We start from the raw sequence: 14,573 nt of genomic DNA on the forward strand, positions 1-14,573 counted from the left end.
TATATACAGATAAAGTCAAAATCATTAGTTCTTCTGTGATTTTCTTTTTTTTCTTTTTCCAAATAATGTTTAATAGAGCAAGGGATTTGTTTAATTTGTTTATTTTTATGTAGTTTTATTTGTAAACTGTATTTTTTTATTTGGTTTATGTATTTTTATTTGTAGTTTTATTTATTTTTGTGATTTGATTTGATTTGTTTTTAACCTTATTTGTTTTACTAAAGGTGCAGTTTATGTTTTTGACTCTTCTAAAGCGTAAAAATATCATAATATGTTTGCAAATATTCAAGAAACATGCTAAGTGAACATATTTTTATTTGAAAAACCATGCTGAAGTCAGATATTCTGCTTTGAAATGTCTGTTACGTGCTGGAACTTGTTTGCTTTGGTTTTTTTAACTCCCCAATGCCAGTTTAGCCAATTATATTTCAGCACGCCTGGTTGCCTTGGTGGAAAACCGTGTATTTCATGCATTCAGAATGGCTCTCACAGCATGCATCCGTGCCCGAAATGCGACCTCAGGTGGACAGTAGCAGACTCCGAAACTAAATGAGATGCAGATTCAGAGTTTCACATGAGGTTATTAATTAGCACAGGGGTTCCCAAACTTTTCAGCCCGCGACCCCCAAAAAAACAATGCCAGTGACTCGCGACCCCCAATATCCTCTGAGGTGGTTATAAATACAGAAACCTTGCATGCAATAACACAGACACACCAATTAAATTTGTGTCAGTGCTTTAAATGTGCCAGAAAGTATAACCTGATGTTATAAAATCAAAATGCATCTGACGCTATTGCTGCCTTTAATATAATGCAATTACCTCAGGGGTCGCAATCCAATAGAACTAGTAACTAAAAGCTACTATAGTAACTATATAGTATATAGTAACTATAAACGACTATTTTTATTTTCAGTATAGTTATGGATAAAATATGTTAATTCTTATGGTTTAATAAAAATAAATAGATTTTTGGAAATCACCAGGCGACCCCCTTTCATTGCCCTGTGACCCCTCGGGGGGTCCAGACCCCCACTTTGAGAACCACTGAATTAGCAAATAACAGTGTTAGACGATAGTTTCCCAACAATTATTGACCTTACTAACTTAACTGCATTTCTCAGTGGCGTGGCGGTGGCGTCACTCCTTTCTAAATCAAATAGCTTTTCAGTAGCAAAGCTATTTTTTTAGTCACAGTAACAGTAGCATCCACACAAGCTACATTTACCGATTGCGGATCATTAAAGGAGCTGAAATTCATGGAGCTGTGAGGCCAGTGTCTTGCCAATGAAAGTAAATCCATATAATGGCGAGAATGACGATTTCTTCTTCTTCCTGTTGTACAGTTTGGTCGACAACAAACTTTTTGGTGCCGTTTCTAATATATCAATTCGAGGTATTGGTTAGGAATCCTTTAAATATGAAAATATTTCTTCTATCGTGTGCCATTGATTTTATATAGAACACAATTTAAATAAGCCTGGTTGGTCCTCAATTTGGCAACCTGCGCTTGCATGTGTTTTGATTCAGGAATGCAATACCTAGTTTAACCACTGGGTGTCAAACTTACTGCACCTTTAGGCTGACTACTATCTTTAAAAAAAATCTAGTAAAATATCATATACTATCATCATGGCAAAGATAAAAGAAATCAGTTACCAAAACTATTATGTTTAGCAATGTATCTAAAAAAATCTCTACATTAAACAGAAATTGGATATAAAAAACAAAATTAAAAAAAAAAAAAAAAAAAAAAAAAAAAATATATATATATATATATATATATATATATATATATATATATATATATATATATATATATATATATATATATGGGAAGGCTAATAATTCAGGAAGGCAAATAGTTTTGACTTCAACTGTATGTTTAAAAATAAGCATGAAAATCGATTATTGCTTTCAACTTTATTTTAGAGACCTCTGTGCTAAATATATCCCATTTTGCTTGATCTACACAAAGGATGTTCCAGTCTGCAGCCTACAGTACAGGGTTATATGTATCTTATTTTTAAATATAGATGGATGAGCATTCCCTCGGGCCAGTGTCAGTGAGAGGAGGCAATGCAGCTTATGTAATGTTTATGCTGCTTTGCCAAGAGAGTCAGGTCTGTGTGCGCACTCCTCCATTTCTGCATGTAATTTTTTATTTTAGTTCTCAGAAAAATTAGAAATAAATGTAGAAAAGCTGTCGCTGGAATAGTATCTTTTCAAAAGCTACGCATGTTTGAACTTAAAAGATACATAAATAGTATGTAAAGTAGCAGCGATAGATGAAGTGCACAAATTAGACACCTAAATAAAAGGATAGATTTCATTATAGAAGAAGTCCTCTTTTTCAATATTACTTGATTCAAAAGTACTACAAAAATGAAAAAAGTTGCTTAAGTTTCTGTCTTGTTTCTAAATCAAGAAGCTTAAAATGGTCTTGCTTTCAGAAGTAATGTCAAAATTAAGTGAGTTTCTCATTTAAACAAGCAAAAATAAATAAAAAAATGCCAATGCGTTGGGTAAGTAAAAATAATCTTATTTCAAAGCAAAAAACAAGACCCCACCACAGAGAGATTAGGTTTATCACAACCCTTGAGAAACATTTTTACACAACTTTTTAAAAATTCTTGGGTACAATACACAAATCAAAGATACTTTTGATTTGGCGACTCTGTGGCTCAGTTGTTAGCACTGTAGCTTTACAGCAAGAAGGTCGCTGGTTCGAGTCCCGGCTGGGTCAGTTGGAGTGTGGAGTTTGCATGTTCTCCCCGTGTTGGCGTGGGTTTCCTCCAGGGTGCTCTGGTTTCCCCCACAGTGCAAAGACATGCAATATAGTTGAATTGAATAAACTAAATTAACTGCTCGATCGTGCAGATTTGCACTCTATAACATCAGAAAGATCCGACCCTTCTTATCTAAACATGCAGCTCAACTCCTTGTTCAAGCTCTTGTTCTCTCCAAACTGGATTACTCCAACTCTCTACTAGCTGGGCTTCCAGCTAACTTTATCAAGCCTCTTCAGCTGCTCCAGAACGCAGCAGCACGAGTGGTCTTCAATGAACCTAAACAAGCACATGTCACTCCGCTGCCTGTCCGTTTGCACTGGCTGCCAGTTGCTGCTCGCATCAAATTCAAAGCTCTGATGTTTGCCTACAAAGTGACTTCTGGCCTTGCTCCTTCTTATCTGCTCTCACTTCTGCAGATTTATGTGCCGTCCAGAAACTTGCGTTCTGTGAATGAACGTCGCCTCGTGGTTCCATCCCAAAGAGGGAAGAAATCACTTTCGCGAACGCTCACGCTCAATCTGCCCAGTTGGTGGAATGAACTCCCTAACTGCATCAGAACAGCAGAGTCACTCGCTACTTTCAAGAAACGACTAAAAACTCAACTATTTACTCTCCACTACACTTCCTAATCTGCAATTGCCTCTCTGGATATCACACTAACTGTACCCAAAAAAAAATAAATAAAAAAAATTAGTAATACTTTCCTTCTTAGACTTTACAGACCTGAAACTTGCCTATAGCACTTATTCATTGTTGCTCTTATAGTTGTGTAAGTTGCTTCCTTGTCCTCATTTGTAAGTCGCTTTGGATAAAAGCGTCTGCTAAATGACTAAATGTAAATGTAAACTAAATTGGTCGTAGTGTATGTGTGAATGAGTGTGTATGGGTGTTTCCAAGTGGGTTGCAGCTGGAAGGGCATGCCCTGTGTAAAACATATGGTGGATAAGTTGGCGGTTTATTTGGCTTTGGCGACCCTTGATGAATAAGAGGACTTAGCCGAAAAAAAAAGAATGAATAAATGAATATCAAATTAACTCTGTTTTAAAATGCAAGTCACACATCACATATGAAATATCTGTGTATTCATTTAATTAAAACAATGTAACTTAAGTGCTACAAGTGCTAAAATGATAAGTAATTATTAATTATTGATAAATGAAACAGTGTGTATCTTGTGTGTGGGTGAACTTAAGTAATGTTCCTGCAGTATTTGTATGATAAATGGCTTACGTGAACCAAGGATCCTGTAAACACACAGCTTCTAGAAAGAAATGAATGCAACGTTTTGAACACTGGAGAGCCTGTGTTAAATTAAAAAGTTTTGTGTGTAGAGTTTTATTTGTTTCATATTCGGGCATGTAATATATTAGCATAAGGTCTGTGGCTCTTTTGAATTCACCATTTGTAAACTGATGTTTAAGATATTTTTTTATTTTATTTTATTTCTTTTTTAGCAATATGAATACATTTGTTTAAATCTGGCTAGGGTTAGGGTGTGACTCGGGAGTCAGATCTGAGTTTTAGCATGTTAAAGGAGTAACTAAATCAGCATACTATCATCTCAAAAACATTGCAAGAATTAGATGCTGTTTCCAGTGAGGACTTAGAGAAACTTGTTCATGCTTTTATCAGCAGCAGAGTGGATTACTGTAACGGCCTCCTCACTGGCTTTCCCAAAAACAGTCAGACAGTTGCAGCTCATTCAGAACGCGGCTGCTAGGAACCAGAACCAGCAAATCGAAGCACATCACACCTGTCCTCAGGTTTTTACACTGGCTCCCAGTTACATTCAGAATAGATTTTAAAGTATTATTTCTTGTATATAAATCCCGAAATGGCCTGAAACCTCAATACATTACAGAAATGCTCTCTGAACACAAACCTAACAGGTCACTCAGATCTTTAGGATCATATAAACTAGAACTTTCAAGAGTTGCAGTCAAAGCAGGGTGAAACTTCCAGAATTGTTCAGATGTGCTCCAACATTAAGCACATTCAAATCAAAACTCACAGCACATCTGTTTAGCTGTGCCTTTACTGAATGAGCACTGTGCTACGACAGATCACACTATTATGTCTTTCTTTTCATTTAAATTCTTTTATAACCTGTTTTCACACATTATTAGTCATTTTATTCTTTGTTTTTATTCCCTTATCAAGTATAATACCTAATATAAGTATAATCTCTTTTGTTCTTGTTTATGTAAAGCACTTAAAATACCATTGTGTATGAAATGTGCTATACAAAAAATTGCCTTGCCTTACAACTGAATCAAGAACTGAATCAAAATGTGTGCATCGACATTTGAATCGGCAGGTTTTGGCATGACAAATGCAACAACATTACCTATGTTATTTTCTATATAAACTTCTAATATAAAATAAATGATGAGTAAAATAATTATGAGTATGAGTAAAATAATGGGTAATTTTTGGTGAATGAATCTAGTAAAACTTGACTGTTTTGAATAACTCTCGATATTCACCAATTTTCTCCCACTTTGTATTATTCTGCTATTATTAGCGCTGAGCATGCAGCTTTTTTATTTTCATGATGCAGTTCCATCCATGTGGCCATTTCTAATATGGGCACAATGAAGAGGGAAAATTGAATGTTGCCTGGCAACCACAAAGAGCACTTTCCTTAAAAAGTAGGTGTTGACGTAATGAGCACAGCAAATGCACTTATTTCCAAGTGCTATGCATGAAACAGCAGATTAATAGAACCCGTGCTACTTAAATTTTCTCACATGAATAACTCTACTGAAGAATATATGGAGTCTTATATCTTTAATTCATTTATTCGGCCAGACAGATCATTTTAATGTGTTGATGTCATTGGCCCATGAACATTACCTGCTTGTCGCCAAACTATTTCGTAACTGTAAGGCAATTTAATCATAATGTTAAACGGCTGCCATACCATTATTTTTCAATATGTGGCTCATTTTGGATTCTTAGAGGCTTTTAAAAAATTTCAATTGTTTAAAATTTAAAAAAAGATAATTCAGGAAATGCATTAGGACCATTGTTATTGTTTACATCCCTCAGTAGTCTCCATAACTGTGAGTTCTACATCTTTGAATGAGGTGTTTTTTGTAGTCAGGCTGATAAAATGACAGACTGATGAACCACAGACATAAAATGCGATTATATTTTCAGTGTTTAACATGATGTCTAGGTCTCGACACTACACATTATTTTTTTATTGCATTATAACACAATTTCAATAAGACAAAATTTTAAAAACTTTCATCCCCATTTATAGAAAAGAGCACAAATAATGACATCAATAAAATAGTAATACAAAAATATACACTTAAACCACAGAATAGACACACAAACACAACTAAAAGAAAGAAAGAAAAAACATTTACACCAGGTCTTCTATTAATTTATTTTTTTTTCAATAAACTAAACAGTCTTCTTCCACATTTTAATTGTAGCAACTTTAAATATTTACAGTATAATCAAAATTCCTTTTGGAAAACTAAAAAAAAAAGTGGTTTTGTTTTGAGTCACTTGCATTTATGAATATTACATTTCCCCCAAATTAGAATATTGTTTAGTACAAATTGAATATTGACATATTTCCCTATAAACCAAAGAAAATACAATTTTTAGAAAATTGGGAGGACAACTTGAGAGAAATCTTTAACCACTGGAATGAATCAGACCAAAAGGTTCTGCTATATATAAACATTCAGAACATAAATGTGCAGTCGTTTCAATGTCAACCTCACAGAATGTACAATTGTTGTGATCAAAATTAAATCTATGTGTAAGAAATTCTGCAGATGGGTATAATATCATTGAACATTTTAAAATATCCTTCTTTAGCTTTGGGAGGTATTGGGAAGGAAATAAATATTGTTCTTAATTCGATAATAGAGCTCTTGGAAAAAAAGAAAAGACACATTATATTTATTAGCTTGTTTTAGAGATTTATCTTGGGTTAATATTGATCTTAATATTATATTAGGTATTTCACTCAGAATAAAATCGTGTCCATTTATCAACAAATAAGGCAGATGAAGTGCGCACAGCACTACACTACACTACAAAGTGCCTTTAATCAAGGTTTAAGAGGAAGGGGAGGGGTAAGGTTGAGGGAGGAGAAAAGGTTGCTAATATGAGGGTCGGGTGGATGGAGAGATTTAAGACGACACTGCTCCCTACTGTTTGAAACAGGAATTGCATTTTAGTGAGAACTTGTACATTTTCTGTCAAAAGCTCGGACAAAGATTTTTTTCCCTATCATAGGCCTAAACATGTACACATTATTTTAATATACGCATAAAAAACACATGAAATACATTTGAACCACACTATAGTAAACTGTATTATACTTCATGTATATGTATATATACACATACAGTACAGACCAAAAGTTTGGACACACCTTCTCCTTCAAAGAGTTTTCTTTATTTTCATGACTATGAAAATTGTAGATTCACACTGAAGGCATCAAAACTATGAATGAACACATGTGGAGTTATATACACTGTAAATGATTTCTGTTGTTTTCACAGTATTATACTGCATTTCTCAACAGTTTTTTACTGTATAAGTTGTGCACAGTGCATTACTGTATATATTGTTGTTTTCACAGTATAATAATGTATTTTCAACTTTTCTATACTGTGAACATGGTTAACAGTATGTTACTGTAGATTTTATAATGAATTTTGGGGGAAAATCAGTTACTGTGCATCTAAATACAGTACTGCAATTGACCAAGAACAACTCCACACACACTATATGATTATTATGTTTATTTATTTTTAGACAAATTATTTTGTGAAGTAAATAACCTAACCAGTTTCTTCAGACTGTTCAGTGCATTAAACTGTCCCGTTGTTTTCCATTTTTGGGTGCACTGCACCTTCATTTTATAAGGTAACATGGAAATATTAAATAATATTTAATAAACATAACTTTGTGCTTAACCAAAACGTAAATTGGAACAAAAATAATTGATTCACGTAACCAAAGACTGTTAAACACACAAAATGATTTCAAAGTCAGCTTAAATGTCAGAGTGACCAACCTGCTTTAGACGGATTCAAGAATATTGGGCACCCATATGGGCCACCGTAGAGGTCACATATCTCCGCATTTTCAAAACAACATTTTAAAATACGTATTATCTTAATAAATAAACCACAGACTTGAGTTTAAAACAACAACATTCTCGCATGAAAAACTGTTAAAACTTTATTTTATAACACATTTATTATTACAAAAAATAGTGTGAAACAACTGAAAATGTCATATTGTAGGTTCTTCAAAGTAGCCATCTTTTGCTTCGATTACTGCTTTGCACACTCTTGTCATTCTCTAGATGAGCTTCAAGAGGTAGTTACCTGAAATGGTTTTCCAACAGTCTTCAGGGAGTTCCTAGAGATGCTTAGTACATGTTGGCCCTTTTGCCTTCCATCTGCAGTCCAGCTCACCCCAAATCATCTCGATTGGGTTCAGGTCCGGTGACTGTGGAGGCCAGGCCATCTGGAGCAGCACCCCATCACCCTGGAGGTGTGTTTGGGGTCATTGTCCTGTTGAAAAATAAATGATGGTCCAACTAAATGCAAACCAGATGGAATAACATGCCGCTGCAAGATGCTGTGGTAGCCATGCTGGTTCAGTATGCCTTCAATTTTGATTAAATCCCCAACAGTGTCAACAGCAAAGCACCCCTACACCATCACACCTCCTCCTCCATGCCTTACGGTGGAAACCAGGCGTGAAGAGTCCATCCGTTCACCTTTTCTGCATCGCAAAAAGACACGGTGGTTGGAATTAAAGATCTCAAATTTGGACTCATCAGACCAAAGCACAGATTTCCACTGGTCTAATGCCTATTACTTGTGTTTTTTTAGCCCAAACCAGTCTCTTCTGCTTGTTGCAGTGGTTTCCTAGCAGATATTCTAGCATGAAGGCCTGATTCACACAGTCTCCTCTTAACAGTTGTTCTAGAGATGTGTCTGCTGCTAGAACTCTGTGTGGCATTGACCTGGTCTCTAATCTGATCTACTGTTAACCTGCGATTTCTGTGGCTGGTGACGGATGAACTTATCCTCCACAGCAGAGGTGACTTTTGGTCTTCCTTTCCTGGGGCGGTCCGCATGTGAGCCAGCTTCTTTGTATCACTTGATGGTTTTTGTGTGCACTTGAGGACACTTTTAAAGATTTTCCAATTTTTCGGACTGACTGACCTTCATTTCTTAAAGTAATGATCAGTGGTGTAAAGTAACCAATTACAAATACTCCTATTACTGTGATCGTGTAGGTTTAGTTAACATTCAAATCAAGGGCTGTCACAGTGGCTAGCACGATCGCCTCACAGCAAGTAGGTCACTCTTTCGACCCTGGGCAGGGTCAGTTGGCATTTCTGTGTGGAGTTTGCATAAGTTTCCTCCAGGTGCTCCGGTTTCCCCCACAAGTCCAAAGACATGCTGTTTATGTGAATTGATGCAGTGTGTGTGAATGGGAGTGTATGGGTGTTTCCCATCCGCTGCGTAAAACATATGCTGGATAAGTTGCCGGTTCATTCCACTGTGGCAACCCCATACTAATAAAGTTACATAAGCTGACAACAAAATGAATGAATGAACATTCAAATTGAATTTACTTTCTAAACACCAATTTAGGGGTGGCGGCGCAGTGGGTAACGCTGTCACCTCAGCAAGAAGGTTGCTGTTTTGAGCATTGGCTGGATTTCAGTGTTGCGTGTTCTCCCTGTGTTGGTTTCCTTCTTGTGCTCCAGTTTCCCCTACCAGTCCTACCGCTGTAGGTGAATTGAGTAAGCTAAAATTGTCTGTAGTGTATGTGTGTGAATGAGTGTGTATGGTGTTTCCAAGTGATGGGTTGCAGTTGGAAGGGCATCTGCTGCGTAAACATATGCTGGATAAGTTAGCGGTTCATTCCGTTGTGGCGACCTTTGATTGACATAGAGACTAAGCCAAAAACGAAAATGAATGAATGAATGAATGATGTGAACTGAAATTTCTGTTTCAAATCTTGCAGAAGTTTACATGCATCAACTTTTCCAAATTCACAGATGACTCCAGAAATCTCTGATGAATGAAGACGTACAACCAAGTTTCAAAATGACCATTTATTTTTTCTTCTTTTCTTTTTTGTAAAAGAACTGAAATACTGCTAGATTTGCCTTTTACACAATTATATTCCATAAAACATTAGTTTTCTGTCAAATTTGTAATAAATTAAAATGATATGCATGCAGTTTTGCATTTCCATCTTTAATTTTCACAAAAAAAGGAAAAGAATGGACACATTTTTATTCTTTTAATCTGGAGCTCAGATGAAGCTGCTGTGAAACGGGAAAGAGAGCGGGATGACGGGAAAGGGATGAACAACGTTCCGGTTTTACAGAGAAGTTCCATCTGATTGTCTCAGGCAGCAAATTCAGAGATGAGTTTTTTTCTTCTTCTTTTCATTTAGTCAAATGGGCATCGACTGCCAGATTCCTCATGTTCATTCATCCTCATTATATAATTAACAGAGAAGCATGCTCATAGACAAATGCATACAGAATGCGGTCCTCAGTTTGTTTTTTCTTTCAAATGTATTCTTCTGAAAATGCACAAACTAGCATAAATCAATAAGGCAGGAATATGCAGGCGAGGAAATCCATGGTGTGCCAAGGCCTTGGGTCTGAAAGCTTCCACTTTTTGAGGATCTACTTGTCCTCGCACTGTCCTATTTACGCTGAAAACATACGAGCAGAAGAACGACAACTTGGTGGGTTGAGTCTGTAGCATTTGAGCCACTGAGGAGGGCACTGCGTATCTACTCAAGTGGACCGGACGGCGTTGGCCTCGGTTGGCAGGGTGGAGCACAGGCAGCCAGTCATCTTCCAAAGATTCAAATAAACTTGTCCATCCCAGAGTTACATTTAGGAAAATGCTCTTTTTTATAAGTAAACTAATTACCAAAATGCTCCAATTTCAGCTTTCAAATGAAAATGAATCTTGTGAATGCTTGCTAACTCTACTGAGGACTAGATCACGGCGACACTTTAGTTCAGCATTCCAATGTTCTCTTTAAGCTGTCTTCCTAACTAGAAAAAGAACGAATGAGTGCTAGAATGCAGTGCATCATGCTAAAGTGGCTCTATCTAGGATCTAGGATTCTGGCTATTTACCGCTCAAATAATGTGGAAATTCATTCGCATGAGATCGGAAAACTCCAAGATCAAGGTATTAAGATTCCATTTCTGTAACAAAAGACAGCTGGCAGTAGGTTTGTGTTACGTTAGGATTGAAATGTTCCAGTTTGGCAGCCATTTTTCTTGGGGCAATGATCACAGCGCGTCATCTTCTGGTCTGTCCGCTCAAGTTATGCACTAATGACAGGGGAAAGCATGCGGTCAGGTAACATGCTGGCAAACAAAGACTAACTGAGCTCCTTATTCAGTATATACTTTCTGATTCTCTGCTGAATCTAGCTTCACAGAACGTTCGCTTTTTAGGGCCAAGCAATCATTCCATTCCATCTGAAAGTAAAACAGCTGCTTGGTAGAAGGAAAACCTGCCCTTTTGCAACAGAATTGACCAAACCAAAAATCAACAAGCATATTAACAAGTGAAAACATAACAAGTGTCAAGTTTCTGCTGCATTGCATGTCGAATGGTCTCCTTTCCCCAGAGAGCCTTGTGTTAAGCTTGTGGATGTGCAGGCTTCGGTCAGATGGTACAGGTTCGGGAGGGGTTAAAAACAAAGTTTCTGCTTTGTAGCTCAGGAGACCCTAATGAAACGAAAACCAAATGGAAGATGTGTACAATTCTGGACAGAAGCCATCTTGGCTCGGTGGCTCAGGCTTGGAGGAGGACACGGGCCGGAGCTTCTCAGAGCCGGTGTCGTGAGTCCTGGCTGTAGCTGCCCGGGGAACTGCGGTTGCGGTGGGGCTTGTAGGTGTCCTGGTAGGGGTCCTGGTAGCCCTGCTGCTCCTCCATGTAGTGGTGGTCTCTACCGCTGCCACCGTGCTGCGAGCCAGAGGAGCCCCGGTTTCGTCCCTTGTGCGCCCGTTCGTTGTGGTAGTTCTCGTCTGAGGTCATCAAGTTGCGCCGTTCATTGGGGGTGGAGTGGTCCCCGGTGTGGTTGGCGTGCCGTGTTTTTTGCCCCTGTTGATTCTGATGAACAAGTAGAAAATAAGAGTAAACATTAATATTTTTGTTTACACACAGCAGGATTTGAGTTAGACCAGTGATCCTCAACCACTGGGATCAATTGGTACCGGGCCACACAAGAAATCATTAATTATTTCATTCATTCATTCATTAATTTATTCATTCATTCATTTTCTACTGCTTTTCCGGGGCTGGTTCGCGGAGGCAGCAGTCTTAGGAGAGAACCCCAGACTTCCCTCCTGCCAGACACTTCTTCCAGCTCCTCAAAGAGATCCCGAGGTGTTCCCAGGCCAGCCGATAGAAATAGTCATAGGTTCTTCATCTGATCTCTTCTCGTCAAATGAATAATCACAGGGCTCGCAAAATTTCTAAATTCTTAAGCTGCAGTCACACTAGAGTTTAAGCTTGTTAATAAGACATAGATGAAGTTGGTTATGCGTTGATAAAGCAAGCAATTGCTCCATATTTAAAACTTCTGTACAGAGATGTTACATTTTGATCCTCTATTGGTCTCACGCAATCATATGATGGGTTTTCGCAGGTCAGAGTTCACCAAGCATGAACATTTGAACACAGCATCATGTGAAACACAAGCTTGTGTTTCCAGTATGCAAAATTTGCTTGCATATGAATGGATGTCTATGGGGTGAAAAGTGCAGTGTAAAAGTAAGCCTTTTGGGCAAGTCAGTTCAGTTTTTAGAAGAAAAGATATTTATTAAATAAAATGAATTACATACATTTATTAAATAAAAAAGTTATGATGATATTAACTATAGGAGACTTACTGTTATGGTTTTTTTCTCTCCAAATTTGTATCTTTTGACAAGCAGTGTTGGGGAAAGTAACTTTGAAAAGTAGTGCATTACAATACTGAGTTCATCTCCCAAAAAAGTAACTAAGGCCCAATCCTAATTCTACCCCTTAGCCCTTGCCCTTACCCCTAACTATCGTTTTGTGCATTTTCTGAAGGGGTGTCCCAATTCTCTTTAGCTTGAAGGCGTAAGGCTAAGTGGAAGGAGTAGATAGAACTTCAAACAAATATTTTTCAGGACCTCACTCAAAATTCCCAGAATACTATAGCCACAACAGCAGGATCGCAGAACCCGGAAGTAAGGAGATTCACAAATTATTATTTTTTGTCATTATTAGGAATTTTTTTACAATGAACAAGCACATGTTTTAATATATTCTTAACCATGTTCGTGTTTTACCATAATGGTTTTTAGAGCATGATGGTAGCATTAGATCATTATGATAACATAATATTTGCCTTCAGTGATTTCCTGAAGATAAATACCAAAAAATAACAACTGGAATAACCACAGCCGTTGCGATCGTCTGATCTCATATGAAGCAAGAGCTCACAATGACATATGAGGACGTGTGCAGGTGTTGTAGTGCCATCCCATTTCTTAGAGGTAAAATTTGAAGCCCTTCCCCTTCACACTCGGTTTTAAGGACCAATGGGAAGGGGAAGAGGTAGGGGTACAAAAATAGAAATGAAATTGTGTTACTTTTTTTGGAAAGTAATGCATTATATCACTTTTGAGTTACTTTTGAGTTACTTTTCCTTACTCGACTGAGGTTTAATCTCTTTCAGAACTTGCAGGTGTTTTTTCACTTTTTTTATCGAGAAGCTCTGCATTTAACAGCCACCTATAGAACCTACACCTTCATTTTCCTTTAAAAAGTGTAGGATAAAATTATATCTTGAGAACTTTCTGAGCCCAGAGCTATACATGCTGTATATACCGATTAATGAAAGCATGTGAAGTAATGCATTTGTTACTTTTGTATGTTTTGTGTTATTAGTTAAGTAAACTCACTGTCCAATGAGATAAAGACTGCAAAAAAAGCCCAAGAGTACAAACATAAAATTATTTATAAGGCAAAAACAGATTTTAAACCTTTAAAATGTTTAATAACAAAATGAATAGTAGGATGATAAAAATCATTCCCAAATCAAAATAAATCTTTGAGCTTTATACATTGAACAAATTTCTTCACGTGGCCTTAACAAGTGTGTAAATACTTTCCCAAAAGAGAAAAAAAATCGTACTATATCACAAAACTTAGTGGCTTCTTGGTCAGTGAATCTTTTTGTCATTTGATTTTCATTTTAGAAACAGATATTAAAAGACAAAAATTAGTCGTTTTTTCATTTCATTTTCAAAAAATGAAAATTCAATGTGAAACCAGACAGGCCGACTCATTTACGGTGACACAATGCTGCCACACACAGGCTATTATTTTTTTGCACTTAATAATGTTTTAAAAATTTTTTCTTGTGATAACAGGCTTTTGTTAATACATATTTTCATCATTGAAGCCGGTTATATGGAACAACATAATTGAGGATATAAGCATTATTTGCATTGCTGAACAATTTTCTGAAAACAAAGTTTATTGTAAAAATCACACTAACATTGGCAATTGTTTGGAATCATTGCTCATCTCTCCGTGTTATAGTTATTTAAATATATAAATATAAAAATATATAAAATATATAAATATATATATATATTATGATCGTGGTAAAACATCGGGATATGAAAGTATTATGGTTTTAACAATATTAAAACTTTCTTTTTAGAAAAGTGTTCAGTAATGTCAAAATAAAAAACAAAAA

The 14,573-nt window shown here is 36.5% G+C and overlaps 1 protein-coding gene across 4 annotated transcripts in view; it reads right to left on the minus strand.

Moving 5' to 3' along the window:
• Positions 1 to 9,894: 9,894 nt before the first annotated feature.
• Positions 9,895 to 14,573, minus strand: part of cacnb4b (calcium voltage-gated channel auxiliary subunit beta 4b) — a 62,011-nt gene continuing 57,332 nt past the window's right edge. For 2 of the 4 annotated variants that reach the window (XM_087256075.1, XM_087256076.1), the window contains one exon: positions 9,895 to 11,947. In XM_087256075.1, the coding sequence (XP_087112201.1) occupies positions 11,663 to 11,947 (285 nt within the window). In that variant the 3' untranslated portion in view covers positions 9,895 to 11,662. 4 annotated transcript variants of the gene reach the window in all.

The sequence above is a fragment of the Danio rerio genome, chromosome 6, assembly GCF_052040795.2.
Source record: "Danio rerio strain M-AB ecotype USA chromosome 6, GRCz13ab, whole genome shotgun sequence".
Classification (NCBI taxonomy): domain Eukaryota; kingdom Metazoa; phylum Chordata; class Actinopteri; order Cypriniformes; family Danionidae; genus Danio; species Danio rerio.